General features: G+C 39.5%; 2 protein-coding genes across 7 annotated transcripts in view; both read left to right on the top strand.

The window, feature by feature from the left end:
• The first annotated feature begins 119 nt into the window (after positions 1-119).
• Positions 120-4,328, top strand: tbxtb (T-box transcription factor Tb). Of its 3 annotated transcripts, XM_019270193.2 has the most exons (9): positions 121-435; positions 523-787; positions 953-1,087; positions 1,281-1,342; positions 1,435-1,496; positions 1,715-1,891; positions 2,231-2,363; positions 3,154-3,444; positions 4,116-4,328. In XM_019270193.2, the coding sequence occupies exons 1-8, from the start codon at positions 230-232 to the stop codon at positions 3,425-3,427; spliced, it is 1,314 nt and encodes a 437-aa protein (XP_019125738.2). In that variant the 5' UTR covers positions 121-229; the 3' UTR covers positions 3,428-3,444; positions 4,116-4,328. The 3 variants fall into 3 exon arrangements, with proteins under 3 accessions (XP_027134244.1, XP_019125738.2, XP_027134243.1); XM_027278443.1 differs by lacking the exon at positions 4,116-4,328 and having other exon boundaries at positions 120-435; positions 1,718-1,891; positions 3,154-4,080; XM_027278442.1 differs by lacking the exon at positions 4,116-4,328 and having other exon boundaries at positions 3,154-4,080.
• A 4,765-nt stretch (positions 4,329-9,093) lies between these two features.
• Positions 9,094-20,890, top strand: part of pde10a (phosphodiesterase 10A) — a 54,174-nt gene continuing 42,377 nt past the window's right edge. The window contains exon 1 of one of the 4 annotated variants that reach the window (XM_027277508.1): positions 9,094-10,343. In XM_027277508.1, coding sequence (XP_027133309.1) covers positions 10,271-10,343 — 73 coding nt within the window. In that variant the 5' untranslated portion in view covers positions 9,094-10,270. The remainder of the gene's footprint in view (positions 10,344-20,890) is intronic. The other 3 variants (XM_019270217.2, XM_019270215.2, XM_019270216.2) reach the window with 3 other exon arrangements.

Here is a 20,890-nt window from a genome sequence, read left to right as displayed (position 1 = left end):
AATCAGTGACAAGCCCGCATAGATCAAAGGGGAGATGAGCCAACCATCTCTGCTCCAAACAGAAGATGGAGCTTCTCTTCGGCCTATATATTTGGGAGATGTTCCCGACGTCCTGAGATAGCTGCTTGTCTTTGTGGAGGCGCAAGAACAGGGAGGAGATCCAGGAGCAGATTGTTTTTTCAATAAGAGGTGTGATTGCAACTATTCAGCCCTGGAGCTGTTGGACAGGATGGCCACAGGCGCCGACGAGTGTCCTGGAAAGGCCGGTCAGTACCGGGTGGACCACCTCCTCAGTGCAGTGGAGAGTGAGCTGCAGGCCGGCAGCGAGAAGGGCGACCCCACGGAGAAGGAACTAAAAGTGTCCTTGGATGAGAACGAGCTTTGGCAAAAATTTAAGACTCTTACAAATGAAATGATTGTTACAAAGAATGGCAGGTAAATGCACACAAACAGTCAGACAGATACAAATAAAATATAGCGCTTTAAAATATTAATTCAAGTTTTTTTTTCTTTTCTATCAAGGCGCATGTTTCCGGTGCTGAAAGTGAACGTGTCCGGATTGGACCCAAACGCCATGTATTCTTTTCTGCTGGACTTCGTATCTGCGGATAACCACAGGTGGAAATATGTGAACGGGGAGTGGGTCCCTGGTGGCAAACCTGAGCCTCAGACTCCGAGCTGTGTGTACATCCATCCGGACTCTCCAAACTTCGGTGCGCACTGGATGAAAGCTCCCGTCTCCTTCAGTAAAGTTAAACTCACCAATAAACTCAACGGAGGAGGTCAGGTACGAAGAGGAGAGGCGAGGATAATATTATATTTTTCTTCAGATAAAAACATTTCGGTCTCTTCCGTGTTCTTTTTTAGATTCCATGATTTTATTTCAAAATAAAATACATATAAGAATCATTACTAGACTATAAAAAATGACCATCCTCGTGCTGTTTTTCAGATAATGTTAAATTCCCTACACAAGTACGAGCCACGCATCCATATAGTGCGGGTTGGAGGCCCGAGGAGGATGATCACCAGTCACTCGTTCCCAGAGACACAGTTCATCGCAGTAACAGCATACCAAAACGAAGAGGTGGGCAATCAAATATTTCTAAAATGAAAATCTGATTTAAAAAAGGATTTTTAATTTTAAAAAATGATGTAACAATAATGTTTCTGGTATGTGCGTAAAATGTATGCGTAATTTACGCACAGAATTTACGCACAGCTTTTAGTTAATTAGTGATAATCCTATAATCCTAATTATGTTTATGTCTGAATTTTAGATAACTGCTCTTAAAATAAAGTACAACCCTTTTGCCAAGGCTTTCCTAGATGCAAAGGACAGGTAAGAATACACTTTGTTTTCATTAGAAGATCACATGTAAGAATTTGGGTAAAACATGTTCCGTATCTCATCAAACATTTAATTTTTTTTAGAAGTGATAATAAAGAAATACAAGAAGATTCCAGTGAGAACCAGCAGTCGACTTACTCTCAATGTAAGTATCACATTACTTTGAAGAGTTCATACATGTCGTTCTTAAATTTAATAAACACGAGCTGTGTGGGTTAATGCATGCTGATATTGAAGTTAGGAAAATGAATAAAATATATCTGTTTTTTGCAAATTAACCTTTGATTTGACTTCATCTCACACTTTGTAAGCTAAAGTTTGCTCATAAGTTTCCATCATGTCTCTTCTCATCTGTGGAACCAGTAGGTGGTTGGTTTATTCCAAACACAGGATCTCTCTGCCCACCTGCCAGCCCTCACAGTCAATTTGGGAGTCCCATCTCCCTCTCGCCGTCCCACGGCTGTGAGCGCTACTCCACCCTGAGAAACCACCGCTCTGCCCCCTACACCAGTCCCTATGCCCATCGGACCAACTCGCCCAGTGAGTGTCCTCCTCCAACTTTTACCTTCATGCATCCAGGAATTACACCACTTCCTCCCTGGCTATTAACAAGAAACTCAAACAAATGTTGCTGAGCGTGGGATGTTTAGCATTCCTCTGGCTTTTGTGTGAGTGGAGCCACAGAGCTGTAAATGGTTGGGCTTCAGACGAGGAATGTATGGGGACAATATTCACACCTTTAACTGTCATGCTGATATCAGAGGCATAAGAAGTCCTGATTTATGCTAAGAAAACAACAGATTTAGTGATAAATTATGTGATTTATGAATTTATCTAGTGTTTGCCCACTAAACCCCAGTGCCTCTGTTTGTGTTGCAGTCAGTTACTCCGACAACTCATCAGCCTGTCTATCAATGCTCTCAAGCCACGATAACTGGTCCGGTCTACAGATGCCAACACACTCAAGCATGATGCCTGTGGCCCACAATTCCACCTCTGGTACCAACTCGAGGTTTGTGTACTTCCTCTTTGTTTTTATTGCATCAACTCAACACATAACAGAATGACTTACAAACACAAAGCAGATGACACATACGGGAAAGTTTTTAAATCTAGGTGCTGGCAAATCTTATGCAAGCTGTGTCCATCTTTTTTTATTGCAGGACAGGAACAGAATAGCTCTAAAAAGTTAGATATCAAGGCGCTAGGAGATTCAAGTATTACTGGTGCAAGTTGGGATAAAATAATAAGTTAGACATGCAAATAATAAGATAAACATACAAACAGTAAACTCAATAACTAGGCCAAGATAGGAAGAGACTAACATATGAGCCAAAAGATCAAATAAAGCTTGGTTATATGTCAGATGTCTGTGGGAAAAGTAACTATACAAGTCCAGTATTCTTTTACATTTCTTGTTTTTAAGCACAATTGAGTAAGACGTCTATTTAAAAAAAAAAAAGGTTTCTTGGGACGGTATTTAGCTCAGTTAGTAGAGCAGCCGCCCCATGGGCGAAGGCTCAGTCCCTGGTGTGGAAGCCCAGGGTTTGAGTCTGACCTGTGGCTCTTTCCTGCATGTCATTCCCTGTCTCTCTCTCCCTGCATTCCTGTCACTCTTCAGCTGTCTCTATCAGAGATAAAGTTTGAAAAGACCAAAAAAATAATCTTAAAAAAAAAAAAGAAAGTTTCTCACCATATATGAACAGAAGATTCATATTCTTTTTTTCTGGTGAAAGCCAAAATTCAAAAATATTACTACAGCATAAATCAACTTATTGTCTATGCTCCATGTCTCTATACAGTCAGTACACCAGTCTGTGGTCTGTGAGTAACTCGCCACTGACGCCTGTGTCCCAGAATGGTGGGATAAACAACGGCCTGAGCTCTCAGTTCCTTCGAGGTTCCAGCAGCCACTACCCCAGCCTGTCTCACTCAGTCACAGTGCCATCCTCTGGCTCTCCCATGTACGACAACGGCACAGCTGCAGAAGTGCATGACGCAACTCAGTATGACACAGGGTCACCACATGGGCGACTACCTTCAGCCTGGACTCCTGTGACTCCTCCATCCCTCTGATGGAAGTGTCTCTGCAAGTTTGGAGCATGACATGTTGTCTGGGGATATATAATCTGCTGTGACTTAAAGGAAGATTTAACCCTAAATAACATCAGTTGGTAATAATAAGAACAGAGACTTTGTGTTCTGTTTTAAATAAATTACCTAGAAATTTTGGTAGATTTTTCCTTTAAAGTCCAGATGTTTTTATTCAGCATAGCAGGAACAATATATATTTTAATGTTTGTGAGCCAAAATTAATTTTAACCTGCTTATATTAAGCATAACTCCATGATATACACAGCAGTGAGCAAAACATATGTACAGTTTAAAAAATGTTAAGTGATTTTAAACATTGTTTATAGTGTAAATGAGAAAATATTTGAGGTTTACCATGTAAATAGATAAATGAGGCTTTTTGTACCACAACAACATTGTCTGAGATGTTATGTTTGATGATTATTTTAAAAAAGAAAATAAAAAGGGATCTCATGTCTATACTCTGCCATGCAGATGATACACAACTTTCTGTATCATTAAACAGTGTTGTCTTTCAGTTTGCTGTTTTTGAGGTCATTTACATGACATTAAAAACCTGAATGTGCTTTTCTTCCTGTTGCTCATTGCACACTACACTGCTCTTTATGGTGATTATATTGTCCAAATCCATCCACCTTGACCACGGTCGTCCTTTTTCTCTTCCACATAGATGCAGTGCCATTGTGACTCCACAATTAGAAATTCCACAAAAGCACCACACATGATTTAATTCACTGATAAATGGGGCACAACCAGATCTCTGACCCATTTATTTCATCTTTATATACAGTATTTGGCTATGGACTATCCTCCAGTGGGCATTTTTTAAATTATTATCTACATGACTGTTTCACATAGTTCACAATGGAAGTCCAAAGCAACATGAGGGACAGTTTCAATTGAAGGTTTTTTTTTTTTGGTTCCTTGGGATATAAAATTGGGTCAGTGGTTTAATTGCAATCTTATTAGCTGGTCTTGATAAGATTTCCATAATTTCTGGAGAAATCACTGGAGAAAGCACCTGTTTTGTTGAAGAATTAACCTTTATTAAAGACCCGGTCTTAAAGATTTTCTGTATTTTAAGATTAAAACCACAAACTGCTGCCTTCCTATGTTTGTTGGTTGGTTTTGTCTTTGAACATTCAGTCAGCTGTTTGAGATAAAATGACTCCTGCCTCCAGCAGCTGCTGAGAAAAGCACAAAAAAAGATCATGATCAGGAAATACACAAACTAAAATGAAACTGATTTTCCATTCTTTTTTTTAATTATTATTTTTATTTTAACATCAGCAATAATTGTTTTTGTACATAAAATGACCGTGCCTTTAAAATATGCGGTGAAAGTGCCAAATTAATTCAGCTCACCCTCCTGCTCCCTTCTCGAGTGAAAAGAGAGTGGGTATTTTGCACACATTGGTGAGGAAAGACATCCGTGTATATCTAAAAGGGAGAGGAGGAGGGGGTTGACTGTTGGGACTGTACTTCAGGGTGAGAAACCCCAGAGATCAACACTCAGCTTAAACCCTCTCACCCTGTTTCTTTTCACACCAGCATGACATGAAAGGGGTTTTCTCCTAAAGTCAATTGATAATATACTTTGTCATATTCAGTTTAACCTGAGTTCTAAAATTAAGCTTTTAGCACTTTTGACAACATCATTATATGAAATAATCCTGGTAGTTTCTTTTAAAATAAATGGTCTTAATTAGTTAATTTATTTCTTTAAATTACAGAACTGCACTCTGTTCCATCCCTATTTCAGTATGCACAGCTCTTTTCAGCACCATCCTGCACAGTGCAAGCCCAGACGTGTGTTTTTTTTAATTAGGTGAGAAAAAATGTATTAAGTCTTGTTAGTACTGACATGACATGAAAATGACTTTAGAACATATTAACTACTGCTTTTCATGTTTGACTTACATCATGGAACTGAAACCGTTGACACATATTTAAAGGTTTTCAAAAAATAAAAAAATGTTTGTACTGCCCTTGCAGCACATACTCTTGTACTCTTGTGCAAAGCTAGACAGCCAGTTAACACTCAAAGCCGTTTTACTCAAGTCTTGTTTCCTCTTTTGGGTTTTGTTTTCCCCCTTTTTTTCAGGGGCAAAAAAGTAGTGTAATATTAGCTTTCACAGCTTTCTCTATTGGCCAGCCTCAGAAAGTGTCTTCAATCTTGCTGTACAGTGCATCTTCGGTGACTGTATCATAACACTCTTCAAGATGTTGCCAAACCATGCTGATGCCTGCTGTGGGTTTGAGGACATGCACTGCACAAATTCTCTTTGCCTGTTTTGACGATTATGCTCCAAGCCACTTTGTCATCAGGTCCAGTTCTTTCCTGGCTGAAAGATTTGAACCCTTGGTAACACAAAGGTGTTTTCAGGTTTATCGTAAAATTACAGAAGATCATTGTTGGTATATATATCATTATTGGTTCTTTCCTCGTCTTTATAAGCTGACTCAGCTTATGTCCTCCTCTGTAAGTCGCTTTGGATAAAAGCGTCTGCTAAATGCAATGTAATGTAATGTAATGTAATGATTGTGTGTTGCTTTGGATGTGATTCCACTGACATGTTTCAAAAGTAGTGCCAAAAACACCAACTCAAACTGCTGTTGGACATAGTAGTGCATTGGATTGTACTGAAGGGCTTGTCTTGAACATAAGGTTTTTGTCAGAGCTCCCCACTATCAATGTTGACACTCCTTGGCATCTTTGTTGCTTGATGTACAACCTCTGCTTCTTGTTCTCTTGCTGCATAGTGATATCTTAGTGAAATACTTTCTCCCTGTCTGATGGGTATTGTTTTCTAGTGTTTATAATAATTTGCAACCAAATCATATTCTGTCTAAACATGATGTAACCTTTTCATCATGCTGCTGAGGTATCAGTCGACATTTGGGCCACCACATTTGCAATATCAAATGAGACACTTGCATAAATTTGGTCTGAGAAGTTATACCAAGCTTAAAGTTCCTGCTTCATTCACTACAATTGACCCTAAACACACAGTAAAACTACAAACTATATGCATATGTCCATATACAGTTGTTTTTTCTTCATCAAAAACATCAAAACCATGAAATAGCAAGTGGGATTATGTGATAAACTAATGTTTTTGTTTGAGAACAGCTTTGCACACTTTTTCTTAATCCACTTCATGACGCATTGTGCAGTCACCTGGAGTCTTAATAGAGTATTACTAGTACCAATGAGCACTTTTTGGCTGCTTTTCCTCCACTCCATGGTCCAACTCATTCCAAATCACCTCAGCTGGGTTGAGTGATTGTGGAGTGCAAAACTGATGGGATGGTGTCATGGGGGAGTGGAGAGGTTACAGGAAAGAAACCAAATGCAGGCAGGTGCAGCTAAACAAAAGCTAACTTTAATAACCAAAAGTGGCTGGATATCCAGGAAAAAACACAAAAGGGCAAAAGCAAAGACAGGGTCAAAAACAGAAAAGATACAAATACCGGAACCATGAAACGCAAGGGACTCAGACACACTGAGAAACCAGATAAAAAACACACAAGACACTAGAAACCCCAAAACAGACAGACAAGGAAACAAAGGAAACACGGGAACTAAATAGACAGGACTAATCAGGGACAGGTGAAACAAATCAGGGGCAGGTGCAAAACCATGGGTAACAAGACAGGAAGGAAGACAGACAGGGTGGAACTACAAAATAAAACAGGAAACACAGAAACAAACTGTAGAGCTATTAACTCTTTGTATATACTACCCCTGAACTACTCTTTGTTTGCCACATAGTAATAATAATTCTGTGTGTTATTTTATAGTTTTGAGGTCTTCAGCGTTAATCTACAATGTAGAAAGTAAGAAAACTCATTGAATGAGAAGGTGATGCTCGGTTTAGGCCAAAAAGAAAAGCAGTTCACCTGTTTCAAAAGTTATCTGAACACTAAATGGCCATAGATTATCTTTTTGGTAGACTGCAAGATGACATCATGTTAGCTTGAAGTCTTGCCTTCAAGCTCAGGGCAACAATCCAAGTCCTGTCTGATGTCACAACTTGTCATAAAACACCAACCGTTGTTCAAATGTTGTTGTAAGATGTTATCCACTTCTGATTGTGCAACTATTATGAAATAGTTTATTGTGAAATTATAACCTTTAGCTTTATTTGTATTTGGACTTAACTTAGCCTCATATATTATACAGTAGGTGATTATTTTTTTAACACAATTACTTAAAGAGAAAACTAAACAACATTAATTTGTGCAGAGTATAAAACATATGAATAATCAGTGACACAGAGTTGAACTGAGTATGTATTGACAGGCATTACAGCTGAACTGAATTGAGGCCAGCCAACAGGCACAAGAGCCCATTCAGCCCTAGAAGATCAAGGTCAGTGTGGAAGGACATCATGACATCCTTCCACTTGTATAAGCAGTAACCACAGACTGACAGGAAGAAACAGACACCTAATCTGCTAAACACAACTGACTGCTTCACTGATGTCTCACTGTCAACCTTGTGAATGAGATGGTCTCTGTCTGTACGGCTACTGCGTGTGCCCAATGGTTGTTTCTCTGTGTAAAGATATATTTAAACCCAGCATTGATACATATCAGTGTTAAATAAATCAACACAGACAGGTGATAACAACAAATATGGGACTACTTTTCTCTGTCTTGTGCAGATTCAGGTCTATAAGCGCATAAAAATACAGAGATATAGGATCTTAATAGCCAGGGCTTCTATAAAATATTATAACTATAATGGAAAAAATGAAGGGATATGCATCATCATCATATTGTGGAATGATATACAGCCATTCAGTCTCTGTGATATGCTGCAAAAGGCAATTGTTTGTCCCTTTTTTTTATTATACAGAATAATAAAGCAAGAAAAGATAATGGGGCATCTATCAAGAAATCTAAAAAGCCACGAAGGCAGGGTATTTCTCTAAGCCTAATAATCCCATTATGATCCCAATGAAAAAAAAAAAAAGCTCTCTGTCAAAGCAGGGAGCATTGACGCAAGCATGCCTTGACGTCAGTAGCTGCAGTGAATGAGGGATGGGAGGAGGGGGCAGCCGGAGAAAGGGAGCGAGAAACACACACAGAGAAAGAAAGAGAGGGAGAGAGAGAGAGAGGGAGAGGGAGAAAGGCGTGTTTGCCTTCAGAAAATACCACGAAATACCAGCGTCATTGGCACGAATGCAACTGTGGCTCTTTGCGAGAAACCCGCCGCGGATGTGCGCACAGACGCACAACTCAGCTTTTTTTTTTTTTTTTTTAAATTTCAAAGCTATTTGCCCTGACATCCAAGTGACACATTTTGGAGAAACAGTATAGGTGCTGCACTGGAAATCTAAACCAGATGTAGTAAATGGAATATGATCCCCTGACCCGGGAGTGTTCATAAATAAATCAGCATATGAGAGAATGAAGAGAAGGAGGAGGAGGAGGAGGAGGAGGGTGCTTTTACTCAACTAGTGTCAGGCATCCATCTGTGATTCTCCTGAGGGAAAAATGAATGTGTGAAAGTAGAAGTCAGTGATAATCAGTGAAGGTCTGTGCAGTTTTATCTAACTGGACATCTCTTAAAACTCGCCCCCTCCAAAACAACAACAACTAAACACGCATACTCCTCTGTTGCTCTGGTGAAAGCGGAGCGCAGTGTCGACTGGAGAGGGAAAACTACCATCAAGCAATTTGTAAAAGCCAGACCGGTGGCGTCATTGCCTCCTCTGTAGTACGCGCAACACTGCGACTCTCCTGCTGCATTTATTCACAGCTTATTCTCAAGTTGCTCTGTGGCTCCTGCACGCTTAAGTGAAAGCAAAGCTGTTCCTCCAAGACTGGTCCTCATAACACAATGCGTGTTTGTTCGATTTGTGTTACTCTGCCACTTGGATTAGGAGGTTTTGCGCAAGAAGTGTCACAGACAAATATATTGTTTTCTACTCGTCGCGGGACTGATGGTGGTGTAAAAAAGAAGGTATTGTACTGCGCGCTCCCCCCACACTACTTCTGTAGTACAGCGTCTCCAATTTTACGCCGAGGAGGAATCCTCTCCTCCTTCACAGATGTTGAAGGGGAGCATTTTCTACCCGCAACTTAGTGCGCAGCTCACATGTTACCAAAGGGATACATGCTTTTAGTATTGTGTAGCGGGCAGACCACGTCCAGATAATCTCCGTTTACACTGGCCTATACTTCTCAAGATACCCAAGAGTTCCCGTTGTGTCGACTGTGCGTCATCCATGTTTGATTAGACTTGTAGTCTGACGTCGCCGGGCACCATTTAAGTAAAACATCTCATACAACGCTGAAAGTCTTCTTTTTTTCAGAGAGAGAGAGAGAAAGAATAAAAACATCAGGACTGACGAAAACCACTTTTATCAATAAGACGTGGATCAACAAGTTGCCTCGAGTGCGTAATATCCATCTGAGCGGGGTTCAAGCATAATCCGCAACACACGTGATCGACAAATCACTTCAGCTGCAAATATTTCTCATTTGTCAAGAGAAATAAACCCCGGAGCGTCCGCGGAGACACATCTTGACCGATTACGGCGAGAATCAAGAGGAGACCGGCTCCATGCCTCGCTGCGTCTCCAGATGCTCGGCTGGCCACCACATGGTAACTTTGCGCACACAGCACGCTGGGAAGAGGACCCACAGAGAAGGGATCTGAATGAATGGGACTGAGATTTATTCGCATTTCTCTTCTCGCCTCCCGCAGACTGTTGTATGTGTTATATATCCCGCTGGTTGAAGGTGTCTCACGTTAACACTAGATATCGATTCAGCGGTGGATAGGTCCGTCACTCGATTAGGGAGCAGCAAATGTCGAAGAAACGGAAAAGTCCTGACGACCAGGACTTTGAGGATTCTCCAACTGCAGGATGCAGCGACCAAGGTAGGCAGTCTGAAAGTTGCACTGCTGCCAGAGTGCAGGTATGTCATATCTCCAGGCACTGCTTGATGTTTCCACAGAGCATTTCAGAGCAGGGACCGGTTTATTGTAAAGTCAGAGGCACCTATAGACATGCTCAAACCCTCAGGGTGTACAGTCACTATAACTGCTGTATAATCTCTGTTAAGCCCTATAGTATTAAACATGTACAGTGACATGATCATATTGTCATGCCACCATCATCTCTCTGCTAAAATGAGTATTTTTATATCTATTGATGTGTGGCTGTAGATTACTTGTTATAATCTCAGTTTCCAGTGGAGTGCACATTTGTTTGACTTTGGTTGGAGAGCAGACTTTTATTTTCAGCTACAGAAGGGAGAAATTCAAACGGTGTTATAGAGGCTGTTCTTGGTTGGTAGTTTGGTTGTCCTCACTTCGGCAAAGAAGGACCTGTTGATTCAGAAACTGGACTATACGTATACAAGTGTTGTGGTAGTTCACCTAGATCAGATTTCCTGTCTAGAATGTGAGTTCAGTACAAATGTGCATTTGTAAAATGAGAAAAAAAAACAAAAACGTGTTAAGCCTCAAATCTAAAGCCCTGGATCCGGGCAATAATAAATGGCACTGAATTGTGTCATTGTTTATTCAGTGTAATAAATAAATGACAAATAAGCAACTTTAAATGAATACACAAACATATATCAATACATAAACAATATCAATAAACAGTTGCTATGTGTAACTCCAAATAGTTTACAGTCATGGACAGATTAGAAGACAATGGACACAAACATGTAAAAGGTCCTGCACTCCTCCTACGCAGGGCCAAGACACCCAAACGGAAGATATGCAAAACTGTTTTGTGTCTCTCCATAGTCATTTTGCATCTCTTTGTAGTTATTTTTCATCTATTTGCTGTTATTCTGTACCTCTTTGTAGTCATGTTGAGTGTTTTTGTGGTTATTTTGCATCTCTTTTGTTTGACTGACTTTACAACAAGTCAGTCCATTCATACAGACAACCTGTGTGAGGTGACTTATAGCAGACGCTCTGGTCCAGGGGCACAAGGGCCTGTGTCTGGTAGGCCTGTTATCCATCATCACCCATACTAACAAGCCAACTACCTATCATCTTCTGACTTTGGTAGGGGGTTTATCAGAATCAGCATGTGCCAACCCTGTCCACCTCTTTGGCCCCAACACTGACTGGCATTCATTTATTGATCTAGGTCCTGTATTGGAGATTACGTAAATGTAACAAACTTTGTTGTTACAGGTAAAGTCTGAAGATTAAACACCTGGGATGTGGAAGTCTTAATCCAGTCATGGGGATGATCACATTGACTTTGTATAAAATATAAATGTGGGCAATTGTTGCATGACAAACAAAAATCAGTCCTGTTCTTAGGAATGTTGTGTTTTACTTTCCTTAGAGTGCCTCTGATCTGTGACCTCTGTAGTTGAAAACACTGGTTTGGTTTGAAATTGAAGTTCCTCTTTTGTTCGTTCCTCTTTTCCAAAAGACAGCTTTTGAAATACCTCGGTTGGAAGTGTGGCTGCTATTACACTGGTGAACACATGACAGGAGTTATAAGTTCAAGGCCAAGAACAGAATCACCATCAAGCAGTGAGCCGTGCCTGCTTGCATGAATAGTGCTGTAGCAATCAGCATCACGTTATTCAAGTTCATGATCATATATGTTGGTGACGCTAAATTTGTCATGCTTAGATTTGAAAAAATACTCAAGCATGTATATCATTGAATCTATGTTTGGCTTTTTTCTCTTGTTTTGTCAAAATACAACTCTTGTCAGGATCAGATCACCCAAATTACCTCTAGTAATATTAAGACATACAGATGGTTATGCTTTTATTTGCACAGGTTTTGAAATATCCATCTCTGAGATCGCTGCCTCCACCCCAATGCAACAGAGGTGAATGGAATTGTTTTGTTTGTTGTGCTCAAAGCACTGAAAAAAAAATTCATCTTGAAATTTTATTAGCAACATGTCTTTCCAGAAAGAGTCTCCGTGGTGTCCATAAAACACCAATTTTCAGTAGTTCCAATAAAAACAGAGAGCTGTGAGGTTTGTGGATTATCTTGAAAAACACTTAATTTTATTGCTGTGAGTACCATGCACATTTTTTAGCAATGTGTATTTCAAAACCTGGTCAAATAAAAGCATATTTATCTGCATGGTTAAATACCACTGTATTGGGTGAGTTAATCCTTTAAGCCCTCAACATAAACTCATAGATGCAGTGCAGGACTTGCCACAAACATTATGACTTCCTCAGGCCTGCAGACTTGTTTGTTTGCACTGAAGATGTGACCCGTTTGCATCACAGTATTTGGCTCTGCATGTTTTTGGGCTCACGCCCAAATGAGAGTTTCCCTTGGCTAACATGGAAGGAGAGTCGGGCGCTTCCTTCCCCGACTGTGCCTGGCATCTGTGACTACTTAGGGGGTACACACCCACTGAACCCCTCCCACTCAAGATTTGCAGCAATACATTGTCAAAGCAAATGTAGATTTGATCTTTAAGGAGTGATTCACAAAGAATATATTATAATTTCTCTTTTTTTTTATTTTATAAATTGAGCAGTTATGCATAATCTTTGGTTATTTATAGAGCACCTGTTAAAATCACACATAAAACAAACAAACAAACAAATAAATCTTAAAATGACTTTTCATTATTACTGATAAAATCATTTGAACTAAATGGCAGCAGACAAATGTAATACAGCCATGGTATATTTGTGCATCATGAACAGAATCTGAAAATTAGCTCCAGTCACTATGGTGCCGTTTCTGTCGCTGCTCCATTCACTGTCACCTCTGAGTGCACCAGCTCGTATTTTCTCATGGAGATTGTTTTTGTTCGCTCAGATATCCACGGTGAGGCCAAGAGGGGAGGTGCAGAAACAGGGGCATTGAGATTCATATCAGAACCACAAAGCGTTTTTTGTCTTGCCTCTTGGTGTGCAGCCTGGACCTGTCGATTACAAGGCCACTCCTGGATGCCCCCTCCAACCCCCCACCCACCATCCACGACCAGAGCTGGTCAACAGCCCTCAGCTGTGCAAATGACCAGCTCTCTTCCATTATAAGATACCAGTGCAAAGCAAGACATGCACCCTGGTTTCATTATATATTGCCAATCTGAGAATTATTTTATTTCCAGTTGTTCCTGGTGAAGTAGAAATTTGAGAAAGTCTAGCTGTATATAGTATATAGAATATGAACGTGCTGTCCTGCTTCTGTGCACAGAAATATATTGTAAATATGAATAAATGTGGAGATTTACAGTCATAGTCTTTCTAAAATCAAGAAATTCTACAAATAAGAATGAAAAGATACAAGAGGTTACTTATATTTTTGTTCTTAATTCAAGTTCAAAGCTAGTTTAATGCAGCATCAGTGGAATTATGGTACAGCACCCAACTGTCAATTAAAGTGGCCACTCTGTTGATTATGCAAAACTTTAAGCCTTAATATAATTTGAACAGGTGAGTTATATACAAATATCAGCCCCATACAGTTGTCATGAACAGGGAAATTAGCTATAGAGACCAGGCTTTAAACATGTTTATTTCTGCTGTGAAGTTGGACATTTTAATGTGGGAGATTGAATTATTCTGTAGCCAGCCTCAAGTGGCCATTTGAGGAACTGCAGTTTTTTATTACTTCTGCATTGGCTTTACTTTTCACAGAGGTTACTGATTGGTGTGAGAAAACAGTTTCCTATTTACACATCCAACAGATACACAGCAACGTTCAGAAGTCCAATATTCACTCTCTCACTGATTTTAGCTCTGTTTTAATCTCCACCAACTCCTAAGAAAAACATCTGGTTCTTTAACTGCTAAATGTTCCACTTTCTTCTCCAGCTAGAAGCGAACTATGTGTTCGTCAGAGCTTGGAAGAGAGCTGACTTATAGAAATATCTCTCATGAGAGCGTTGAGACTCAAACGAAACAGTTTTAGCAGGTGTTAAAATCAAAACAATCAAATCTGAAAGACGCTAAAATGCTCACCCAAAGAGTTGCCTAATATTTCTCTGTATGAGTGGCTTTTTTCAGTTAAATGGTAATTGGATTGATTGTTAATATGATAAAATATTGTGCAACTTTACATTTTTACATAATTAGATGTGTGTAAATATGTGCATTATTGATACAATAGTGTAGTATAGTATATATAGTCCATAAATCAGCTCACGCATAGCCATAAAAATGACATATTCATCAATATACATTTACAAATCCGCATCATTTACACGTAAGTCAATAAAAAAAACAGCAGAACCTTTTCTTAAAAGGAGTTTATATGGTGGGTAGTGGGATAATAATTTGACCATGTCATCATCTGTTTTCCTGCATCAGAGCCTTTAGAGCAAATAGTTTCCACTCCTTTCCACTGTAACAATAATGGTGCTCCCACCTCATTAACAAGACGTCAAGAAGAACATTACAAAATGGCCTCCACTCACAGGAACAAAAGGACCCTGTTCCTGTGAGACAGGAGATCAGCACAGTCAAGGCCAGTCTTTCCTCTTGAATTCAGACTGTTGAGAGAACAGTTCCAGATCTTGTGGATTGGTTTGTCCTCCTACATTAAACTGAGGAGCAGCTCAGCGTCATACACTGGCATGGCTTTCCAGCGGTGCACCATGTGTGTCTCTTTAGCTTGGCTTTGTGCCCCGTGATGCTGAAAGACTGTGGAAGTGCTGCCGAGGCTCGCAGGGCTGTTTGCCACCCTCATGACGCCACAGAGCACTTAGTGTATAAACCACATGCAACCTCACACACATTCAAACACTCACATATTCTCATGAATATTCTTATCCATGTTCTTCTCTGAGGACAATGTTGCACAGCAGTCTATGAGGGCCTTATCTGCAGACAGTTTGGAATGAGCTCAACTTGTACAAGAATACCACTTAGTGGTCTTAAAGTGTACTGCATGTCACAAAGATTTGCATAAGGAAAGAATAATGAAATATTTCTTAATTTCAGGGTATTTGTTACATTTTTACGTTTCTAAAAATGCTTACCTTTGCTACCCTTTAATTTGGCATGTAATTAGTGTCCTCCAACAGACAGACAGACAGGCAGACACTAGGTGGGGCTAAAGTATAAAGATGAAATGCAGGGAGCAGGGTCGGACAACCATGGACCCACAAACATTAACTGAGGATTAAAATATATAGATTTTTAAATACTCATTCTCATTATTTGTAGATTTGTTAATAACTGCTGAAAAGGTTCCAGAAATTATAAATGTATGAGCCTCTAAAGTCAGAAGATGTTTCAATGCAATAGTTTTGATGAAGTAGCAGAAGATAGAAAATAAAAGTCTTTTTTATTGTTGAAGTGAAACACTGAGGTTATCGACTTTCAGTTTTAGTTTGACCGCAGTGCTGAACAAGGTGAAGTCTTCTCATTACAACTTTGGGATAGAACAACTGGATTATAAAATACAATAAATCAGAAGAAACAAAGTTTCAGCTCTTAAATACTGTGCAACAGTATCAAGTTACAGTGTGAGAAAGTTCATGAATGGACTGTGTCCATGTGTTATCAGTAAACAGGCAGACCTGACGTCTGGCTCCTTGGCTGTCTTGGCCTGTTCTGATGTCTGCTATGCAGAGAGATTGACAGGCCCGTACGTCAGCACCCATATTTCACGCCTATGATTCATACTGACTTTGTTTGGCTTCTGATGAGTGCTGCAGGCCGCCACTTACTGCTTCCCCCACATCCCCAGCCACTCCCCAAATTTTTCGAGTTTAATACGTAGCTCACTTTTTTTCCTCTCTTTTTTAAAGCATTTCTTTTCTGATTTATATCAACTCATAAAGATTAATAATGCTACATTTTATTTTTTATTACATATTGTTCTTACATCAATCAGTATTTTTTTCCCTGTGTAACTTTTGCTAATACCAAAGGGAATTGAACTAAATCAAAAGAAAAAAATGTAATCCTCATATTATTTTAAGGTTTTTACATGAGGCATGCAATGTTTGCACAGTTTGTATAACAATGTGATTAGGTTGTGCTAATTAGATAATTATTAAGAACTGAATTGTGCTTGACCCACTCACACCCAGCTTTACTCATATTGTTCAAATAATGTTAAAATTACAATTAATTAGAGTAATAAATCTTCCTCTTTGTCCTCATTACAATAAAGCACATTAGTAAAGGTTTTGGTATGAGTACACAAAATACATGTGTGAAAAAAATGTAAGTTTTAAAAATGCTGTTGTGTTAAAGATAATTCCCTCTTGGTGTGTCGATGTATACTGCTTGCACAAGGGGCAGAGTCAAACAGTCAGTCAGCAACACCTCACTGTATACACACCGTATAGCGTCACAAGAAACACACACTGACAGGCTGTGTGACATCACTCAGCTGTAAGTAATGGTCCGACTGTGTGTTTAAAAGGCCGCTGTTAGCATGGTAGGTCAGAGATCAGTACACGTGTGTGCAGCAAGCAGAGTGGTAGCATCGTATGGCGCTGAGGGAGGGTGTTTGTCTTTTTTAAAGCCAGCAGTAACTCAGAATTTTGTGTGTGTGTGTGTGTGTGTGTGTGTGTGTGTGTGTGTGTGTGTGTGTGAGGTAGAGAGCAGAGTGAGAGATGGTTTGATGGGAAGCTGATGAGGTCATGGCTCATGTCTCCTTGCTTGCGTCATCACCTATAGGTTGGGACGCCTGCCTGCAGAGCTGCAGCTGCTGCTCTCCGTGGTGTAACAAAAGGAAAAAGTAAATCTGAGTCTGAGTTAAGCCACATGGGAAAAAAATCTCACCAGGAGACTTGTGGTGGGAAAAAATATTGAACCATAAGCTGAAGCAACAGAATACATATTTTTTACATTTTCATTTCAGATGGAAAATATATGCATCTGTGTGTGTTTTTTCTGCTTAACACTAAAGAGACACATTTGACCTCCTATCTTGCCTGCAGTTTTACAAGATTGCACAGTGAAGCGTTTTACATGGCTCAGTGACGTCAGCAAAGCAAGTGAGCTCTGTTTGTTTTGTTTTTTCTCTTTCCCTTCCACAGACCTCTGACCACATGCTCATCATCGTAGTTATCCTCTAGAATTACAGACGTGATAATCTAGGTCAGAAGTAGTGCCAACAGAAACGCTGCCCGCTAATCTAAATAACCAGGATTTGCATGTGTGTGTGTGTGTGTGTGTGTGTGTGTGTGTGTAAATCCTGGGATGTGTCTGTGTGTCAGAGAGTAAAAATATGTTTTTGTAATTTTCATTTTCATTTGTTTCTTATTTGATCAGCGCTGCCCTTCACTTTTTTATTTTTTATCACCAAACACTGCAGTAAATCCACATTTGATGATTTAATGTTTAAATGCATTTCAGAGCCAATCCCCAAAAATATTATTTAATGCTATAATAATATAGCATAAACTGAGCCTATAATATAATTCTGGATCAGCTTAATCAGCAATGCATCCTTCGATACGGACACAAGAAAGCCATGGTTGCTCTGGAAATACTGGCAGATGCATCAGCTATCAGGCTGTACACTGCATTTACTTAAAAACATAAACATTGGCTTGATGGTGAACAGCTTGATGTTATATAAGGTGCAAAGAATAATGTAAGGAAAACTATCAAAAATTGGACTCACTCTCAGCACTCTATTTTGTCCATAATAAATGAAATGATTGTGGTTTTATTTTATTAGGGAATAAACAGCACATCTACTGGTTTTTAACTTAGATGCCATTAAATAGCTGTGTGTATGTGTGTAATGCACATAAATTACATTTTCTTTTGTGTGCACGTGTGTGTGTGACAAATGTTCAGACAGGCATAATTTCTGCCAGCTCTGTGACGTAGAGAGGACATGAGGCCCGGGCGGTTGCTGTGAGTGGCAGTAACAGCTTCCCCCTGCTCGATCCTGCCCCATCTCTGACTTCATTGGCTCCAGCTCTGACGCAGATACACCCACCAACCCCCCTTCCTCCCACTGCACACTTCTTTCATCACGTTTTCTTTTCTCAACCATTTAAATGTTTTATTTTTTGTTTTATTTTTTTGATTTATGTGCTTTCCGCTGTTCCCCCCACTGCAGCGCTCCACACAGCTCCACATCACATATCTGCACCACCTGTCTGTTGTGCACTCTCCGACTGTGCTTTCTCTGTTTTCTCTCATGCTTTGATAGAAACCTTTTAAGCATTTCTTTCATTTATTTCTCGACATATTATCCATGTTAATCCTCCTATTCTTTTGAATTTAATTGTGCAGCGTGAGGTCTGAATCACAGCGAGCCACTGAGAGCATTAAAGGTGTTAGGTGGTCACATTAAATTTGTCAGCATGTGGCACATAAGCAGAAGAAGGCTTCCACTCGACTGTTGTGTTAAAACTGTTTAAATTTACATTAAAATATGTTCATCATGCATCATGTCATTACATCTTCTCCATCAGATGCAGAGTGTGGTGTTAAGCACAATCACGTCGTGAGCAAGCTTTAAATAAATAAATAAAATATTGGAGAGAGATTTATGAAAATGCAGCCCTCTAGCTTACAGTTTTCTTAATATGAACAAACCCAATAGCAGTAGATCAAAATGGCCAAAGAATTGTATTTTTATGCTATATAGAGGCCGTCTAACGTGACACCATTTGGCTGGAGTTGTCAACATTGTCTGTTTACAGGGATTTTAGGCAGAGGAATTCTGGCAGCGCTCTGAATTTACAAATGCTTCATTTTGCAGTCAGAGCAAGCTCTGCTGCTCGGAGAGCTCCCTTAAAAACCTACGTCACTAATGTTTGGATGCTTGGCATCTTTTTTTTTTCTTTACAATCTACTGTGACGTTCTCCATGTTGCAATGATGCACAAGCAAACTCACCAGCTTCCAGGGGTGCTACAGTTTGTTCTGACCTCTGACCTCCATGTAGATGAACGGGAAATTATGAGTCTTTCCACGCAGAGATTAAATAATTAATCATTCAGAATAACTAATTTCTAATAAGATGAAAGATGAGAGAAGTCATTACAGTATATAGTAAGATATAGTAGGAACATATGTATAATTTCATCTGTCACTGTTTAATTATTACAAGAAACAGTAGCAATTGTGACGGTGATTGCCTGATGTCAGTTATAGGCTCCCTTTATTAGCTTTTATCCCCCTGTTGTTTCACACTTGAGACTGCTTCTTCTTACTAGTTTGCTATTCAAAACACAAATACTTAATACTGTTCAACATAAAAAATTGTTTAAAATGTTCTAAATCTGATGGCTGGATCAGAAATGTATGTGATATATATGAACATATAACAATAAAGGATGATCATTGGCGCACTATACAAATATTATAAATTTATAATATAAATACCTTTGTCATTTTCTTTACTCTTTATTTTCCTTCTGCACGTCACTCTCTCTGTAATGGACATTTTCTTTGCCCTGCAGTCATTGTTACTATTAAGTCCCCTTGGAGTTTTGGGACGTGTGTGCGTACAACAGTTCACATGGGAATGACTTCTTCACCTGACCACAAGAAGCTTCACTGGCACAGCTTAAAGGAAAACTGTTGTTTATTACAACATGTCTCTTTTTTCCCCCTTTTTTGTAGCTCTGGCCATCCACGCTCTTGGTTATAATAACATTGTATTTCCCAAGCTAATTGCTGGGATCTGGGAAAAAAAAGTCCCATTGAGCAACAAACATCTTCAGTCTCTTGCCCTGTCAGACTTCTCTATAGCAATGTTGCCATGTTTCTTGGTTGGTAGAAAAAATAGCCAGAGCTAGTAAGAGTCACAAGAGAAGCAAAGGACATGATCATTCGCCATCGTTGACCAGATTCCTATTTTTATGGATTATATTGTGTAATGATGAGTGTCAAGACAGTCAGCAACAAACTTCTTTTAAACTCAAGAGTGAAGTTAGATGTGGGCATCACATCTGCCCATCTGCTTTCTTGTTCAGTGCATTTGGTGCCAAAAGTAAAGATATCAATGTTGTTTATGCTGTTTGTTGCTTGGACTTGACTGTGGGGCAAGTGACCATTGTTTGTATGGATGACATGTATAGTCATAAATTGCAACATGAGCAGATGGGACATCAAAAATCCAAGCACATGTCAAATCATTTTAGCTATTTATCTTGTATGTAAAGTATAACAATGTATCTTAAAAAATGGCACATTCTCTGCAGTGGGGGCAATCCCATCTCCCAAACTAGCCCCAGCTTTTTGTACCAGCAATACCTTCCCAGCACTGAATCCCCTATTACTGTTTTGTCTGCATGGTATAACTTGATTCACTTTTTTTTGGACATATAGTCCTTGGGAAAGGGAATGTTTAGATTGCAAAAAGAATACCTCAATGTCACGTTTGAGAATGATCCTTTCACCAAACTGTCTCTGCGAGATATTGTGGAAGGTAGACTAATAAAACAGGGTCTTGGCTGAATTAGACCTGGCATTTAATGTATAGGAACTGCACCAAATTAGGTTTGATTTCCCAGTTATCCAGTAAATCCAATCCAGACTA

Source organism: Larimichthys crocea, chromosome III (assembly GCF_000972845.2).
Source record: "Larimichthys crocea isolate SSNF chromosome III, L_crocea_2.0, whole genome shotgun sequence".
Taxonomy (NCBI): domain Eukaryota; kingdom Metazoa; phylum Chordata; class Actinopteri; family Sciaenidae; genus Larimichthys; species Larimichthys crocea.
Note: the sequence above shows the minus strand (reverse complement) of the source record. Positions and strands in the feature narration are given on the sequence as shown.